Source organism: Carica papaya, chromosome 3 (genome assembly GCF_054855325.1).
Source record: "Carica papaya isolate Zhongbai chromosome 3, ASM5485532v1, whole genome shotgun sequence".
In the NCBI taxonomy this organism is placed as follows: Eukaryota; Viridiplantae; Streptophyta; class Magnoliopsida; order Brassicales; family Caricaceae; genus Carica; species Carica papaya.
In genome coordinates, this window is record NC_142311.1 from 11,837,550 (window position 1) to 11,855,796 (window position 18,247).

Genomic DNA, 18,247 nt, shown 5'->3' on the forward strand with positions numbered 1-18,247 from the left:
ATCCCCAAGAAAAAACCACCATTACACCCCCCCCCCCCCCCCTCTCTCTCTCTCTCTCTCTCTCTCTCTCTCTCTCTCTCTCCATATAAAACCCTCCTTAAATCCCTCGAAGATCAAGACAGAAGAAATCAAATACAAAAAAACAGCTGCAACCCAAAAGCTTTACCGAATCCAAAACCCTCATAAACTCTGTGGCTGATTGAATTTTCTAGTCATCAGAAAGATGAGCCGTGGTGGGACTCGCCTGGTCTCTTCCATGTTGGCCGCGTTGTCGCACGATATATTGACCAGTCCGGGGGGCAACCTCCACCGGAGCGGAAACTTCGTGGGGAGCATTTCGATTATTCGCGGGTCAACAATTGGTGGCGTCCGAAACAGGAGTACTTTGGCGATCGGGGAGAAAAAAGAGGAAACGCAGAAACCTCCGGTCACAGCGGCGGCCGGTGATTTGAAGAAGGAGAAGAGAATGGTTAGTTACTGGGGCGTGGAGCCAAACAAGGTTACCAAAGAAGATGGTACAGAATGGAAATGGAGTTGTTTCAGGGTATTTACCATTTCTAACTTCTTTTGATTTTCATAATAAATGAAACATATGATTACTGGTTATTTAATTGGGTTGGTATGTATGTTACCTCAGCCATGGGAGACGTACAAAGCAGATATATCAATAGATCTGAAGAAGCACCATGAAGCTTCTACATTTACGGACAAGATGGCTTATTGGAGCGTGAAAATTCTTAGATGGCCAACGGATATGTTCTTTCAGAGACGATATGGGTGTAGAGCAATGATGCTAGAGACAGTGGCGGCTGTGCCAGGGATGGTGGGGGGAATGCTGCTACACTGCAAATCACTAAGAAAATTCGAGCATAGTGGGGGTTGGATAAAAGCACTGCTAGAAGAAGCTGAGAATGAGAGGATGCACCTGATGACATTCATGGAGGTAGCAAAACCCAAATGGTACGAACGAGCGTTAGTATTTGCAGTGCAGGGCGTCTTCTTCAACGCATATTTCTTAGGGTATTTGGTTTCTCCAAAATTTGCTCATCGGATGGTGGGGTATTTGGAAGAAGAAGCCATACATTCTTACACAGAGTTTCTTAAAGAAATCGATAATGGGAACATTGAGAATGTGCCTGCGCCCGCCATTGCTATTGATTACTGGCGCCTGCCTTCTGGCTCAACTCTCCGAGATGTTGTCATGGTTGTCAGAGCCGATGAGGCGCATCACCGTGATGTTAATCACTTTGCTTCGGTAATCTACATCTTCTTCTTCTTCTTCTTCTTCTTCTTCTTCTTTCAGATTGATTTTCGGAATATTGAATTGATTTTTCTGAAATGGGTGCAGGACATACACTGTCAAGGGCTGGAGTTGAGGGAGTCACCTGCTCCACTCGGTTATCACTGAGCCATCTGGCAAATCACTCCTCATAATCAGTAATTTATTCAATATTGGGTGTTAATTGTTAACAGTTACATAAATAAAACACATTTATAAGAGTTTATTGATTTATAAATCAACAATTTATTATGTACTTGTCAGCTTTTGAGACTGTAAAAAATTGTTATTGCATTTTAATCCCTTTTAAGTTTTTTGATAACTGTCATTTTTATAGGCCTTTTATGCATTTCTGTCCAGCCTCAGCCCATGGTTAGACAACACTGAGCCCATTGGGTACTTTGCCTTGCCTTCATATGTAATATAAGAAACATAGTCCATTAATAATATATAGAAATTTACCCACGTAATATAAATACTCTCTCAATGAAACATGTATATGTATATATATTTATTGAATGGCAAGTGGGTGATCTCTCAGAGGGAATAAAACCAACTTGTATAAGAAGTAAAAGGAAGCGTGTAATGACAAGAAGATGCATAAGAAATGAACAAAAGCTTTAATTTATGAAGTGCCAAACCCTAATTTAGCAAGTCCATGTGAAAACTGAGATTCAGACAAAAGAGGAAGGCATCACCAGCATCATTGCAATAATTAGCATCACTAACGGGATAATATTTGAATAATTAAAGAGTACAAGATTGATTAACAATTATAATAAAACTCGATTAAATTTATAATAACTGCAATTCAATTTTGAGTACACACAATTTATTTGAGTCCACAAGTTAATACTTCAAGAAAATTATAGCGCAAAGAAAAATTCAACACCACTTTTATTACAAATTTTTTTTTTTTTTTTTTTTGGGTTCAAACTTTCTATTCTCTTTTGAGGGGGGTAATCCAAGAAAGCTTCATTCTTTTGTCTCCCAATGGCTAAGATATCTTTTACAAGATGGAGATGTAAAGAGGATGTGAAAATATATTCCCTATCAATCACTGTATCGAAGTAGGAAACATGCCAACCGTCTCGTGTCGGGCCGGCCTATTTTGAAGAAGAGAATGTTTTTGGGTTGGGCCGGCCTATTTTGATGATTCGGGTCGGGTTGTAATTTTAAAATTACATTCATATATTTTATTAGATGATATACATATATTAATTATAATCAAACACATTCCATCCAATTAATTGGGTATGATTTTTTCTTTTTTTGCTTTAGATTGTTGGTTGTTTTCAAAATTTATAGAGTGGTTGGGTCCTGCCAGATCTCCTAAAATTAGCACCTATAAAAGAAAAAATAATACTAAAGTGCGATGGAAAAGACATAATTTCTACCTTTAGATTTATTAAAATGCTCCCCCCCACAACGTTGAAAATTTGCCCCGCATGCTCTATTGCGCTTCCTCCTTTTTAAAATCTTTTGAGGGAAACTTTTTTCTTCTTCGATAACAAAATAATGCATTCGATCAAAAGAGTGAAGCAAAAAAGTCATACAAATTTTGAAAACCCTATTTTTTTATTTATTATTATTTTTTTGGGATCAAAGTATAAGATTTGTGAGAATCTTGAAAACAAAATATGCGACATACCAAAAGGGAAATAAATCAACAAGCACAAGTGGGAAGACACGTGCACATCATGCCTCTACATGTCCAGTGATTCTTATGTAAATGATCTCCTCTTTTTTATAATATAATACTAATTATGTCCTTTTTAATTTTACGTATTAGAATTATTATTTTTGTAGTAAATTAAGATAAATGGAATAATCTAAAAAATATTAAATTCATTTATAAATGTTGCACTTTTTAACTCAAAAATTACAAATTCTATTAGGAGGAACAGAAATTTAATTTATATTTAAGTATAACATAATATATGTTAATATTATTTTTAAGTAAAAAATAAAAATAAACTTTGAATCTCTATTTTGAACTAATATTTTTATATTAGTAAGAGTAAAATATATTTAGTTAAATATCAAATGAGGATTTTTATGAAATGAAACCAAAAATTTATGACAGCCTCAATGATTAACACGAGCCAATCAAACTAAGGATCCAAATATTCACTAACTGTAGTTATTAAATTAACTAACTATTAATTGAATAAAACTTATTATACTAAATATAAGTGTTTTATGTTATAATTTATTTAATCAAAAATAAACTTACTCCAACCTATATATATATATGTTTTTTTTTTTTAATTTTAAATGTATTTTGTTAAAAGAAAAAGGACCTGTAAATCCGGCGACCTTGACACTTCCGAACAAAGACAGCGACGGCCTCTTTCCAGATGTCGACAACTTCACCTAATGTAAGGAGTATTTCGGCTATTTTTCATTATTCATCCAATTTAATTTAATTATTAATTTATTATATTATATTTATTGGATAAATACTTAATGTCTGTGTAAAATACTAATTATTAGTAAAATGAGTGGATTAAAATTATTGGGTAAATTAATAAAATGCAGTCCTCACATGGTCTTATTTACAATCGGTGCATGTCGGCTCGAGACCGACTTTCAGATCATAGTACAATCAGTAATGCCTTCCAGGCAAAACAACCATAATTACTTATTTTATACCCACTATCATTTAAATAATCATATACTATATAGTGTTAATTATTATGCCATTTGATTTTTAATAATTTTGTTTCTTTTAACGGCTACAAGACACTAAATAAATAAACGGAGACCGTGAGGTCCCTCCGTAAATATTTGTATCTTGAATTTTATTTTATTTTTATTTTACGTATTTCAACCAGCATTATTATACACACTGTCTAATTAATAGTTAAATTATAAATATTTAAAATATAAAATATATAATAATAATAATCATAACATAATTAATTAATGAAATAGTTTATTGGGTGTCAAGTTCCCAAGTGACATGCGTCGAGTATGGGTCGTACGTGGTGAGGAATTTTCTATTCCTTCTGGTAGGCACTACATATGCGCATAAAATTTTTATTAAAGTGTCGGTGCTCGTAGTTGATTTTGTTTTTTGTACTTGGAAAGTATTCTCCTCATAAAATGTGATATGATATAAGTTTTCAGTAACATGATATAACAAGTATGAAAATTATATGATAATAAAATGAAAATACTACTGTTCGTCATTAATTAGGAAAGTAGATTTTTATCGGGCGAGCACAACAATTGTAAGTAAAATTACAAAAAGGAAACTGATAAACCAATCAAAAAATCTTGTAGTGGTTTGGCCGGAAGCTGTTGAATATACGATAATGTTTATATTCTTACGGGTTAATATTTTAATTTAGGAAAGTAAAATCTCTTTTGGCAATGCACCGGGTCGGTCACCTCAAAAAAAAAAAACAGGAAGGTTGATTGGTAATTTGACACTGCCTTCCTTGACCTCCAATCACGGGCGCAATTGTCGCTAAACTCTCTAACTTTTCACACCCAATTTAACCTTGGCCGTAAAATCTTATTATTTAATTTATTATATATTTTTTCATAATGCTCTCTGAATTTAATCCAATTATTTTTTATTTTTACTGAATAACAAAAATAAGTTGATTAAAAAAAATAATAAATTAATTTAGAAAGAGACAAAATATCTTTTAAAAATTCCTGATTTAGGACAAAAATGGGGAATAGTAGTAGCAAACCTATTTATTCCGTTGCAGAGACAGACGGGGTAATAAAAATTTCACATGTTGACGTCACTTGTCGTGACGTGGCTACATTTTGTTGGTGGCAGTCATCACCGACCAATGCTTTTCACACCGATATTAAATTTTTTAATTAACCATCAAGTTGTATTAAATTTTAATTTATTAGTTAATTATAACAGATTACAATTTTTTTTTATAATAGAATTTGTTTAGTTGCTATCAATCCTCATACAGTATTAATGTCACAATTAGACTTTTCTATTAAAAAAAAAAATAAAAAAGAAAAGACATGCAAGAAATCCAAATCCCCGTCGTTCAAAACAAATACGCACACTACGCTCCTTGCAGCTGTTAAAAAGTAGAGAAGAAAATTATCAGTTTAAAAATAAAAAATAAATAAAAAACCAGAAGAATCTTAGCTGGATACACCACTTTTCTTCTCTCCCCCACCTTTTCATTTTTCACCACTACCTTTCTTTCTCTTTCTCAGGAAGAACAACAAAAGTCCCCACAAATCACTCACCTTCTTCTTCATCCTTCCCTCTCTCTCTCTCTCCCCGCCCATTGTTGCAGACGCACAATGCCCACTTCTTCTTCCTTCTTCTTCATCTTCTGCTTCCTGCTCTTGTTCGATTGTTTCTCCTCTCAGTACATTGCTGGCCGTAGGATTCTTCATCAGCCCTTCTTCCCTTTAGACTCTCTTCCTCCTTCTCAACCTCCTTCTCTCCCTCCGCCTGCTCCTTCAGCCACTACTTCTGCAACTTCTACCACTAATACTACTCCCAAGATCCCTTTTTCTTCCACTTCTACCCCTAATAACTCTCCCTTTTTCCCATCCTACCCTGTCTCTCCTCCCCCTCCTCCCCCCGTCACTTTTGCCTCTTTCCCTGCCAACATCTCCTCTCTCATCCTCCCCCATTCCTCCAAGCCCAAATCATCTTCTCCAAAACTCCTGATTGTTGCAATCGCCGCCGTGATCTCCGCCACTCTCGTTGCCGGCATTACTGTCTTTCTCTATTGCCGCAGGCGTGGGCAGAAGCAGGCTCATTTCACCGACGACAGTAAGACTTTCACGTCGGATAACAGCCACAGAGTGTTCCAACCGCCTCCGGTTGCTGAGATCAGAACGAGTGGCAACAAGGTTAGAGCAACCTCCAGCACTAGCTCCGAGTTCCTTTATCTAGGCACTTTGGTAAGTTCACGTAGTATCGATGAGAGTTCCAATTCGCGCAACAATGGAGGAAATGTTAATGCAGGGTCAGATTCGAGGAAGTTGGAATCGCCGGAGCTCAGGCCGTTGCCCCCACTTTCGAGACAAAGTTTCAGGCAGAATTACGACGTGGATTCGGGCAGGACCGAGGATGACGAGGAGTTCTACTCGCCGAGAGGGTCACTGGGAGGTCAAGAGAGCTTGAGTGGAACTGGATCCGCCTCCAGGAGAGCCTTCGCTGGAGCCTTCGCGGGACTTGCATGTGAGGATTCTGGAGTTAAAAACAGCGAGTCCAGTACTTGCTCCTGCTCGTCTTCTAGTTCGGGCTCACCGGCTAGGTCCCACTCGGTTAGCATTTCTCCACCAGTGAGTTTGAGCCCGCGAAGATCAGAGCCGAAATCGCCGGCTCCTCACCCAGCTTCATTGCTTCAGCACGGGGATTCTCCCCAAAGAGTTTCGGAGAGGAATTCAGATGCATCACGGAGGATATCGGACGCTTCAGATCGAAATGCGCGGTCTCCTTTAACTTCTCTGCCTTCCACCTCACCGGATAGAGATTTTGTGAAGAATCCAGATATATATCCTGCAGTACCCATCATTTCGGATGAAAAAGTTACATCCCCTTTACTATCTTACGCTTCAACTTCACCTGATAAAGGTTCGGACAAGAATCCAGATGTATCTCTGAGAATACTGAGTGATTTGAACAGAAATGTGCAGTCTCCTTCTCTATCTTCTCCTTCACATTCACCAGATAGAGGTTTGCAGAAAGACCCAGACCCATACTTGGTCAGAAATATAAGGTCTTCTTCGCAATCTTCAGTTTCTACATCACCGGAAAAAGATTTTCTGAGCATCCGGAATGCACCTTCCGCAATACGGAAGTATTTAAAACGAAAATTGCAGTCCCCATTGCTATCCTCGGCTTCTACATCACCAGGGCGAGGTCTGGAGGGAAAATCTGATGAGTCTCCGAGAACATCTGTTGTTGCAGACAGAAACCTGCGGTCTCCTTCACTGTCTTCCTCAGTTTCTTCTTCACCAGAAAGAGTTGCTAACAGAAGCCAATCTTCATCCCCCGGAGATTTTAATCACAACAGGCCGTCTCCTTTGGCATCTCCACTTCGTTCATCACCTGATCGGGGTTTGGAGAGTAGTCCAGATAGATCACCAAGATTATCGAATGTTACAGATGGATCACCAGATAGAGTCTCTGACAAAAGCGCAGCTGCGTCTCTAGTAGTTTCAGATCGCAATAGGCAGTCGCCTTTGGCATCTCCACTTCATTCATCACCTGATAGGGGTTTTGAGAATAGTCGAGATGGATCACCAAGATTATCGAATGCCACAGATGGATCACCGGATAGAGTCGCTAACAGTAGCGCACTTGCATCTCCTGTAGTTTCGAGCCGCAATAGACAGTCTCCTTTAGCATCTCCACTTCATTCATCACCTGATCGGGGTTTGAAGAATAGTCCAGATGGATCACCAAGATTATTGAATGTTTCAGATCAAAACCTTCAGACTCAAGTGGCAAACAGCAATCTTTCGAAGCAGCCAATTTCAGTGCCGCCGCCACCACCACCACCTCCTCCTCCAATTTTGCCTCAAAGAAACTCAGAAAGTCCAAACCCATCGACACCAATCGATCAGCTCATTCCCAAGCCGCCTCCTCTTATACCACCATCCAGGCCCTTCGTAATCCAAAACCCATCAAATGTTTCTCCAGTTGAGTTGCCACCAAGTTGTGTTACAGCGGACCCGATTGAGGAGACTCCTAAACCCAAGTTGAAGCCATTACATTGGGATAAAGTTAGAGCCAGTTCTGATCGTGAGATGGTCTGGGATCATCTGCGATCCAGCTCTTTCAAGTGAGATACTGACCCCGTTCATCTTTTTCATTGATGTTTATGAAAGTCAAGTTCCTTTCTTGGATGATACACCTGTATTTTACGTGATATAGAATTTTAGAATTGGATTACTTGCAGATTAAACGAGGAGATGATCGAAACATTGTTTGTTGTAAACACCCCAACTCCTAAATTAAAGCAAACAACTCCTTGGTCAGTTATTCCACCGTCAAACCAAGAGAACAGAGTATTAGATCCAAAGAAGGCTCAAAATATTGCCATCCTGCTAAGAGCACTCAATGTCACAATAGAGGAAGTTTGTGAGGCACTCCTTGAAGGTAATGTTAAGTTTCTTTGATTTGTAGAAAGTGTCTGGCTTCCTGATGGAATTTATGTGGTTAAGTTCAATTTAATTTAGATATCTTTTGAGTGTATAGTGGGGACTTGTTGCTTGATATCTTTGGTTTTATGGTAGATGTATACTGCAGATATTTTTTTAGCCCTTTTTTTTGTATGTTTTGGAACGATAACTTTCTTGAAGGTTTTTCATAAAATTGTCCTTGAAAGAAATCAGTATTTTAGTGATCCTGTCTCTCTAGTTTTCCAGTATCAGACAAAAGCCATTTGCTCCTTTGATAATTGCATTTTTTTCCTGCTTAAAATATCTTAATGGCTTCTTACGGTGATAGCACCTTGATAAGGTATAGAATGATTATTGACCACTTCTCCGTGGTGATAATGAGCTCATGTTACATTTGGAAGAGAGGGCATCAGGTCTGAGTTGATCAGTGGAACTTATAACCTTGAACATGCTAATAATTTAGAAACCTATTTAATGTCTGAATAGCAAATTTCTTTGCTTTTTTCCTCCCTCTTCTTCCTTCTTATGGTCTATATGCCCAATCACACTGAATTCACAATATCTATGATATGATCACATCTTTCGAGTATGTCAGGTTATCTGGGTTTGCTACTACTCAACCCAGTGTTTAATTCTCCATTCAAACCCAGAATGATTCACTAAGGTTGATCTTACAATGCTTTCATTTCATCACTATCAGTCTGGAAATTCTCAAAGCTTCTTGCAACAGAAAATTTTAATTCCATTGAGCCCTCATCCTAGTACAGTTCTTTCATATTTATGCATCAATTAAAAGAAAATCCATAATCAACTTGATTGGTTCTTAGGACTTATTGAGGTTGCAACAAAAATTATTTCTACTTCTATACAGGCAATCCAGAAACACTTGGAACTGAACTTCTAGAAAGTTTACTGAAGATGGCTCCAACCAAAGAAGAAGAAAGGAAGTTGAAGGATTACAAAGACGATTCACCAATTAAGCTTGGTCCTGCTGAGAAATTTCTTAAGGCAGTGATTGACATACCTTTTGCATTTAAAAGAGTGGATGCAATGCTTTACATGGCAAACTTTGAATCCGAGGTTGACTACCTGAAAAGGTCATTTGAAACCCTAGAGGTAAAACAGAAGTCATCTAATCTTTTTCTTTTTCCTTTTCCTTTCCAAGGTTCTTTTACTATTCAACTTATCCTCTGATATACCTGTCAGAATATAAATGAATATGACCACAATTTTTCCTGTTAGTTTAATCTGTTCCTCTTAGTGCTTGCTTCTGTAAGTTATAGTAGGCAAGACTTAACAAGATATTCCACGTTTACAGGCTGCTTGTGAGGAGCTTAGGAACAGTAGGATGTTTCTGAAGCTGCTAGAGGCTGTGCTCAAGACTGGCAACCGCATGAATGTTGGGACAAACCGTGGTGATGCTCAGGCCTTCAAACTTGATACGCTTCTCAAGCTTGTAGATGTCAAGGGTGCAGATGGGAAAACCACACTCTTGCACTTCGTTGTACAAGAAATCATAAGAGCTGAAGGTGCTCGCCTTTCGAGTAGTGGCCAAGCTCCAAACTCTGCATTGAATGATGATGCAAAATGCAGGAGGCTTGGTTTGCAAGTTGTTTCAAGTCTTAGTTCAGAGCTCACCCACGTAAAGAAAGCTGCTGCCATGGATTCTGATGTGCTTGGCAGTGAGGTCTGCAAGCTTTCTAGAGGCCTGGGGAATATCAATGAGGTTGTTCAACTGAATGAAACAATGGGATCAGATGGAAGCCGTCAGAAATTCTCAGAATCGATGAACAGATTTATGAAAATAGCTGAGGAGGAGATTATAAGAATTCAGGCCCATGAGAGTGTTGCTCTGTCTCTTGTAAAAGAAATAACAGAGTACTTCCACGGGAACTCGGCAAAAGAAGAAGCTCATCCGTTCAGAATATTCATGGTGGTTAGAGACTTACTTACAATTCTCGATCGGGTGTGTAAGGAAGTCGGAATGATAAACGAACGGACAATAGTTAGTTCTGCCCATAAATTTCCAGTCCCAGTGAATCCTACATTGCCACAAGTATTTCCTGTCTTCCCCGGAAGACAGCAATGTTGTTCTTCTGATGAAGAGAGCACATCTCACTAGGGTTCTTGGCTCAAAACTATCACAAATTGGTGGTTTGGAGAGGTTGAAGCTTGTGTGGAAATAGCTGCTAGGTTGATGTAATTTATTAATTTTTTTTTTTCAATTTGTATCTGTATAAATCCTTGTAAAAGATTTTGGGAATGGTTTTGTCTCATAGGTAATATACAGAGGCGACTTTCTTTTGGAAGAATAAGACAGTCTACTGTATTAGGCGGATGTCTTGTAAAGTTGTAAGCCTGTTATAAATCATGAATCACAAGTGTTTTTCATTTACAGAAAAAGGCCACAAGATCTGCTGTTACATATGCACTCAAGAAATCTTTCCTTTCTCTAACTTTCACTTACAGATAAAACCCCCGAGTCTTTTTCTTGTTAGCTGCTGTACGAGCTCAAACAGCTCAAAAGCGAGCACAAAAGCCCGTAGAGGTGAATGTTGCCAATATGAAAATAAGGGCATGGACAAACCAAGATAAACTTAGATCTTTCCGTTCTTTAGATGATTACAGAATATCCTAAAGCTAAAATTATTTCGGAATTTTTTTCATAAAGTATTCAAATTTCCCCACCATTAGTCAAGCCTCAGTCACTTCTATGCTGATTTTCTCACACGAGATTCTGTTAGATGCTCGTTCTTTTTATTGATCTCACAGTCTCAGCATCCATGCGCTCGAGAATGCGACGTGCCTCTTCCTCTGTTCCTGGAACTACGTTCCGGATTTTAAATCCATTCTTTGTAGCTTTTGCTTCTGGGCGAACAGTGAAAGTAAAGTAGAAAGTATTCGATACCTGTTTCATAGATACAGCAAAAGATAATGCATTGAAAATCACATTGAAAATCATAACAATAAGTTGAAAAAGAATCACAAAAACAAGAACCAGAGTCTTTCCAGTCTTGTATATGGCACCTAGAGCAACTTACCTCACTAGATCTGATCTCCGGTCTTGTAACATGAGCGACAACTTCAATATTTATTAGGGGTTGGTCTGGATTTTCAAGTTGTGTATACAGAACACATGACTTGAAACGAAGGAAATCCCCAACATCCACCTACTCAACCAACACGATTTTGGGATTAGTTCAAGTAAGAGCTTCCATAAAGATAGTAACCAAAACAAAATCTTTCACATGTAGTTGAAGTTGAGTTAACAAGCAAATAAAATTTCACATTTCCCCTGCAGATATGAGAGGGCATGAAGGCTGTGGCTGCACAGGTCACACCGATATGAGTTTTCTCTTTTGTTTCATACCACGAGTAACGGGTGCTCATTGTGAATTTTTTTACACCAAGACATGGATTTGCATAATACATAAACAAATAAAGATGTGGAGCACAAAGGACATAGTACTCACAGGTTTTAAGAAATCAACGTGATCAACTTCTAAAAAGCATGGCACCAGTCCAGCAAAAGCATAAGCTGTTGAGAAAGCCAACTCAAATGCTCTGTGCATCAGAAACCCCCCAAAGATTCTGCCATGGATGTTCCTTTGTTGTGGCTGGCAAATCAAAGAGTTCTCAAGTCGTGAATCCCTTAAAAGAATGCTATCTCTGTCTGCCAGAGCTGGCATGTCACAGAAGACCCGTCCTTCAGCCAAGAGTGCATTGAGTCTATTTACTTCGCCATTCTCAGATTCCCTTCTGTCTCCTCCTTGTTTCCTTTTCCTTAAATTATTCCTAGCTTCAGCTTCTTCGAAAAGAAACTTTTCATGGTCAGTTTGTGGGGAGAGCCGGTTCACTGGAGCAGCCTTTCCAGTCTTAGAGTCACGGGCCACAAATATGAAGTTGGCCGCCAAAGCTACTGAATCTGAAGAATCCGTGTCTTCTGCAAAACAATATTGCTCAAGGAAACTGTTGTGGGTCATAGTTATCTTAAAGTTAATAGGTCCATGATAGGATAATGGTGTAGTAGGCAGTAGAGCCTATACTGGTAGCTTAGTGAATAGTGATAACCAATTTCTTCTTTCAGTACCTAGATGAAAGTAGGCTTGTTTTTTTAAATAAAATTGATATGAGAAAATATAATAACTAAAGCGGATGTTTTTAGAGGTGAAACTATAGAAAAGATATGCCCCCACGTGTGACACTGCAAGCGATCAATATCCGCTTCTATGACTAATGATACAATTAAGGAAAAAGTCACATTCCATTTCCACTCAATAGTAAGATTGCCTATGTTCAATTCTGATTCCATTCCCACCTCATTCTTACCTTTCCAATCAGTCTCAATACTAGGATTGATTTGTATATTTCATTTCACCCATATCCCTATCTTGAATTCTTCAGGGTTGACTATCCAAATCCTATGAACTAAAATGGGAATTGAATTTCTATCACTTACGAATTCAAGATGGGGGTGCAAGCTGAGAATAACAACAAGTTCTATGTATTAAGAGAAATAGAGAGGGGAGTTAGGTGGGAATAGAACGTGAACTGCTAAAGACAAATGGTAAAATAATTTGATTATGCCAACACAGTTCAAAGAGAGTAAAAGAATAATAAATATCAGAATGATGAAATTTCTTGGTATCGCTGTTGAAGGCAAATTCCAGTGCTAACATTTGTAGCTAAACTATAAAAGGTTTGCATATTGCTAGAGATTTGTTTAATTCTAATTACAGATACCTTTAGTTGATTGAATAACTTCTAGTTGAATCTCAATTGATGATCGACCAACCCATATGACAGAACCAACTATCTTCAGATCAATATCAACACTAATTGGCTTGTTCAACACAATCTTATCCACTGAAGCAGTAACCAACAAAAGCGGCCTTGTTGTGCTATCATCATCGGAACAATGCTAAATTGCAGTCCACCAAGAACAACGAACAGCAGAAAACATGAGAGAAGCTTCTTTATTTCAAAATATTCATATTCTTAACAGTCATAATTATGCACTACTGCACTAAAAACGTGGAAAATGACAACATCAAATAATAGCTAATAAATAGATAGAACTATGGCAACCAGCAAAACCTTATCATGTAAATATCCACATAGAAAAATTCATCAAAGTTACTAAATATCAAGCAGAAAGCTGAAATGAAACACGATACCTTGACAGAGATGGTTCCGGCTAAGGCATCGAGATCTTCAAGCAATTTCCCAATCCGAACTTCGTTCCATGGATCCCTGTACTGCTCCCTCAGTATGTAATCAGTTGAGAAATTGTAAAGAATGCTAATCCTGCTTTGAGATGGAGCTTTGGTGAGCAGTTCGCTCTGTGGAGGCGCATCTTTCGGTGGGTCAAGGAGTCTTTCGAAGATCTGAGACCTTGCCTCCCACAAAGCATTTGTCACCGGCGAATGATACATTCCCGGCCATAGACTTATGGGCTTCCGGTTGGAGGAATTGGCGCCATTGACTGAAGAAGGAGGGTGAGGAGGAGGATTGTCAAATGGAGAAGCAAAAGTAGAAACAACAGGGATGGTTCTGGGAGAGTCAGAATCCATTGAAAGCAGATGATTCTGTTGTTTCTCCTGTTTCGCAAGTTTGATGTTTTCAGAGAAAATTGAGGATTCGGGATGAGTCTTTTTCGTTTCTCAGGAGAAATTTAGTATTTTGCGGTTGAAAATGGCGAGGAATTATTAGGGAAGAAGCTGTTTTGGTTTTGGGTGATGTTGTTGGTTCAAGCTTCAGGCATGAACCAAACGAGTAGTCTAGGATCTGCCGGAGAAAAATCAAAAGATGAAGAAAGAAAAAAAAAAAAAAAAAAAGTAGCGAAGCAAACGAGGGAAAGAGAAAGAAAACGTTTTTTAACGGAAAAAAAATATTTTCCCGTTAAATTTAATGGCTCCGGGCAAGTGGGAGTTTGACAGTTGAAGAAGTAGCGCGTTGGACAATTTCTTGGTTGCAAAATCATAAAATAATAATAATAAATTATTTTCAATTAAAACAAAAAAATATAATTTCTTGTGTAACACTATGAGAATTAAAATAAATAAAATTATAAATTAAATATAAAAATAAAATAATAGAATTAGAGTTTATATTTCTTATACAATAAATTAGAATAGCTAATAGTGTAACGGCCCCAGAAAATATTAAAAAAGAGATGAGTATTTAAATATATCGAATGCGGAAGTAAGATCAAAATTTCAGTTAACATCCCTTACACGAAAAATAAAAAAAAGCGTACTTAAAATATAAAAGGTTAAACTAACTAAGAAAGAAAACTCGAAAATAAACTATGCGTATGACTACAGAGTCTCTAGGCATCCCCTTCGTCGTCCTCCTGCGGAACGGGCTCGGGAACCATGTCTTCCTGATCTGAAATGGTTAATTAAGGAGTGAGCTACACTAGCCCAGTAAGAACATCACGATATCTCACCGTCACGGAGATAAAGGTGGGTAGAAAAACACAAAAAGACCAATGGAGCATAATTTACAACAAACTCGTTTATTAACATGAAAACCTTTACCATCCACTTACCTTGGTGGAATTTATGAAAACAATATGAGAAAAACAATAACATCATCATAATCATTGAATAATCTAAGCTGTAAAACATAACACTTATCACGCCTCTTGTAATTCAATCATTGTACAACATATCTTTTTCTCATTTACCAGCCTACTAGTATCCGTGGGGGTCCATAGGGGTTCCGCTACCCGTTAACCTTTAACATTCATAATCAGTTTCCAGGACCGTCCCCATACCCCGTCCGGTATGGGCGCCAAAATCATAAACCTCAATACCCCGTCCGGTATGAGGGTGAAACGGGCCGTCCCCATACCCCGTCCGGTATGGGCGCCAAAACCATAAACCTCAATACCCCGTCCGGTATGAGGGTGAAACGGGCCGTCCCCATACCCCGTCCGGTATGGGCGCCAAAACCATAAGATCTCCATACCCCGTCCGGCATGTGAGACCACAATCCCGGTAGGGTTCCCTACGGACCCGGTCCGTCCACCATCTCCCAGGATATCTAGTCAGGCTAACCCCATCATACAATTATCAGTCTACATAATCTTTCATTTTCCTTTTCCTCAATAAGCATCATCAATTCACATTTAAGAAAGCAAATCGTAATTCATGCCAAACAGACAACATACAGCATCAGTTCTTCAGTCTTTCAACCCATAAATAAATAAAACAGTAATATATGCATTCGAAATTATAAAATGAACACATCAAACCCCATAATGCATTTAAAGCTGTAAAACAGTGTAAAACATGCCAAACAACAGTAAATCATTAATCACACTAGACTCGGGCTCCATTAGCAACCTTAAGCAATTTCACACATGCGTTAATTCAAGAAATACCGTTTTATCATTTTGAACTTTAATACCGTGATAGGAAATAGGGTGAGGGGTCCTTACTTGTTTTCGGGATCCGAATACGATTCACAGTGCGCCTGCAGGCTGTCCCTAATTTTCCCTGAATTTTTCCCGGGGAACTGAAACACGCTAACAGTACCTGCACGTGTTCCAAAAAAAATCCAAATTAGGCCCAGGGCCTCTTTCGGCCCAAATCGCAACTCCGGAACGGCGGCTCCGCCGTGCTCCGGCGACGGCGCCGCCGCTGGCGGCGGCGAGTCGCCTCGGGTTGGCTGTTTTCGGCCGAATTTGGCCACACTCGCATCGGTCCTTGTCAGAAAACAACCCTAGGGCCCTCGGGGGGCCAAAAAATCACGGAAAAGCGGAGCTTACCGGCGGCGGCGCTCTCGGGTACGGCGACCCTCCGGCGAGGTTCGTGTTTTGGTGATTTGGCTTCGGTCAACCTGTAGAGAAAAGAATGGTGATCACGGTGATATAAAAATTGCATCGAACGGAGGCCGGGAAGGGCCTCGTCGGAGGCAAAAACCGAGAGGGGGCGCGGCGGCGCCGCTGGGCTTCGGCCGCGTATTCCGGCCGTTTGGCCGGGATTTCGGCTTCGATTTGGCCATAGGAGGAATCAGTGGGGAAAAACGAGTCGGGGGTATGAAATTTACCTCGATCGGCGGTCGGAAATTTCCCCGGTGCGGCGGCGAGTGGCGGCGGGTGGCGGCGGTCGGCCTCTGGTTCGTCTTCTCCGGCGAGCGGCTGGCGGCTAGGGTTTGTGGTCTGGTGTGGGGGTTCTATTTATAACCCCTTGCCTTTTGATCACAGCCGTTCATTTCATTTTAATCTGGGCCGTTCGTTTTTGATTGAATCTGGGCCGTCCGTGCGTTTGAATCTGGGCCGTCCGATCGCGCGATTGATCTGAGCCGTCGGATCGCACCCACGCGGATCGCCAACGTGGCTCCTTTTGGAATGACGCGATCTTGCCACGTGGCAGGCCCCGGTTGGCCGGGACTGCTGACCGGGCCTGCTGACGTGGCTGCTGACGTGGCCCCCCCCTCTTTTTTTTTTTTCTTTTTTTTTTTCCTCCTCCTTTCCGGGTGCTACAAATAGGGATACGAGAATGACTCTTCTAAAAAAACAAACGAAAAATAAAAGAAATAAATAAAAAGTAAACAATTGGATATCTTATTCGCAACCCTCTTGTGGATCGAGATATGGATCTTAGTTCTATCTTATTCGCAACCCTCTTGTGGATCGAGATATGGATCTTAGTTCTCTTGATCTGAAATAATTAATGAAAGAGTGAGTTACATTAATTCAGTAAGAATGTCACACTACTCACCGATACAGAAATGAAGGTTCGTAAAAATTATAAAAACAACTAATTGAACTCTTAAATTAAGTAAATTCATTTATTATAAATAAAATTATTTATAATATACTTACCGTAGTAAGATTTCCAAAAATCGACATATAGAGACAATAACACAAACAACATCATAATCTCATATTCAATTAGTCAGAACAACAACTTTCTCTTTTTATTTGCTTACTGGTATCCCTGGGGATCCATAGGCTGAAGTCGTACCTGTTGTACGGCCCCTATTTCCTTGCATTATGAAACTATTATATGAGCTAATATGTCTGCATTTTTTTTGCTGAGTGCATCGGCTACTGTGTTGCCTTTGCCTGGGTGATACAATATGTTGTAATCGTAGTCTTTGAGGAGTTATATCCATATTCTCTTACGCATGTTGAGATCCTTTTGAGCGAATATGTGTTTTAAGCTCTTATGATCGGTATAGATCTGAAAGGTCTCCCCATACAAGTAATGGCGCCAAGTCTTTAGGGTGTGGATAATCGCGGCTAGTTCTAAGTCATAGGTGGGGTAGTTTTTCTCATGACTCTTCAACTGCTTGGACCTATAGGCTATGACTTTCTCATACTGCATCAAAACACAACCCAACCCCAAGTAGGATGCATCATTATAAACTGTATATCTACCTGTCTCGCTCGGCAAGGCCAACACAGGTGCAGTAGTTAACCGTTTCTTTAGTTCTGAAAAACTCAACTAACAAGATGCAGAAGCTAACCCAGACGTGATACATGATACGTATACTTTCAGCCAGAAATGGCCGAAAAAACCAACCCGAGGTGGATCGTCGTCGCGAGCGGCGTCGTCGTCGCCAGAGCAAGATGGAGCCGCCGTGCCGGAATTTTGAAATTGGCTGAGTAGGCCCTGGGTCTAATTTTTGAGTTATTTGGGACATGTGTAGGTACCGTAAGCGCATTTTAGTTCCCGAAAAAAAATTCAGGAAACCCAGGGACCGCCCGTAGGCGCAGTGAAAATTTAGGTTTCGGCATCAAATCAAGTAAGGACCCCTCATCCTATTTTCTATCATGGAATTGAAGTCTGAATAAATGATAATACTGTATTTTGTACA

At 39.3% G+C, this 18,247-nt stretch overlaps 3 protein-coding genes across 3 annotated transcripts; 2 read left to right on the top strand and 1 right to left on the bottom strand.

The window, feature by feature from the left end:
- The first annotated feature begins 62 nt into the window (after positions 1-62).
- Positions 63-1,601, top strand: LOC110821598 (ubiquinol oxidase 2, mitochondrial-like). The gene is made up of 3 exons (XM_022051497.2): positions 63-544; positions 638-1,255; positions 1,349-1,601. Exons 1-3 carry the CDS (start codon positions 224-226, stop codon positions 1,406-1,408), a joined length of 999 nt encoding a protein of 332 aa, XP_021907189.1. The 5' UTR covers positions 63-223; the 3' UTR covers positions 1,409-1,601.
- A 3,825-nt stretch (positions 1,602-5,426) lies between these two features.
- Positions 5,427-10,816, top strand: LOC110821781 (formin-like protein 1). Its single transcript, XM_022051726.2, has 4 exons — positions 5,427-8,073; positions 8,191-8,390; positions 9,285-9,529; positions 9,732-10,816. The coding sequence occupies exons 1-4, from the start codon at positions 5,573-5,575 to the stop codon at positions 10,533-10,535; spliced, it is 3,750 nt and encodes a 1,249-aa protein (XP_021907418.2). The 5' UTR covers positions 5,427-5,572; the 3' UTR covers positions 10,536-10,816.
- Positions 10,754-14,265, bottom strand: LOC110821782 (Thioesterase/thiol ester dehydrase-isomerase superfamily protein). Its single transcript, XM_022051727.2, has 5 exons — positions 13,591-14,265; positions 13,157-13,334; positions 11,887-12,356; positions 11,455-11,583; positions 10,754-11,321 (listed from the first exon to the last, which is right to left on the bottom strand). The coding sequence occupies exons 1-5, from the start codon at positions 13,984-13,986 to the stop codon at positions 11,154-11,156; spliced, it is 1,341 nt and encodes a 446-aa protein (XP_021907419.1). The 5' UTR covers positions 13,987-14,265; the 3' UTR covers positions 10,754-11,153.
- Positions 14,266-18,247: the final 3,982 nt, after the last annotated feature.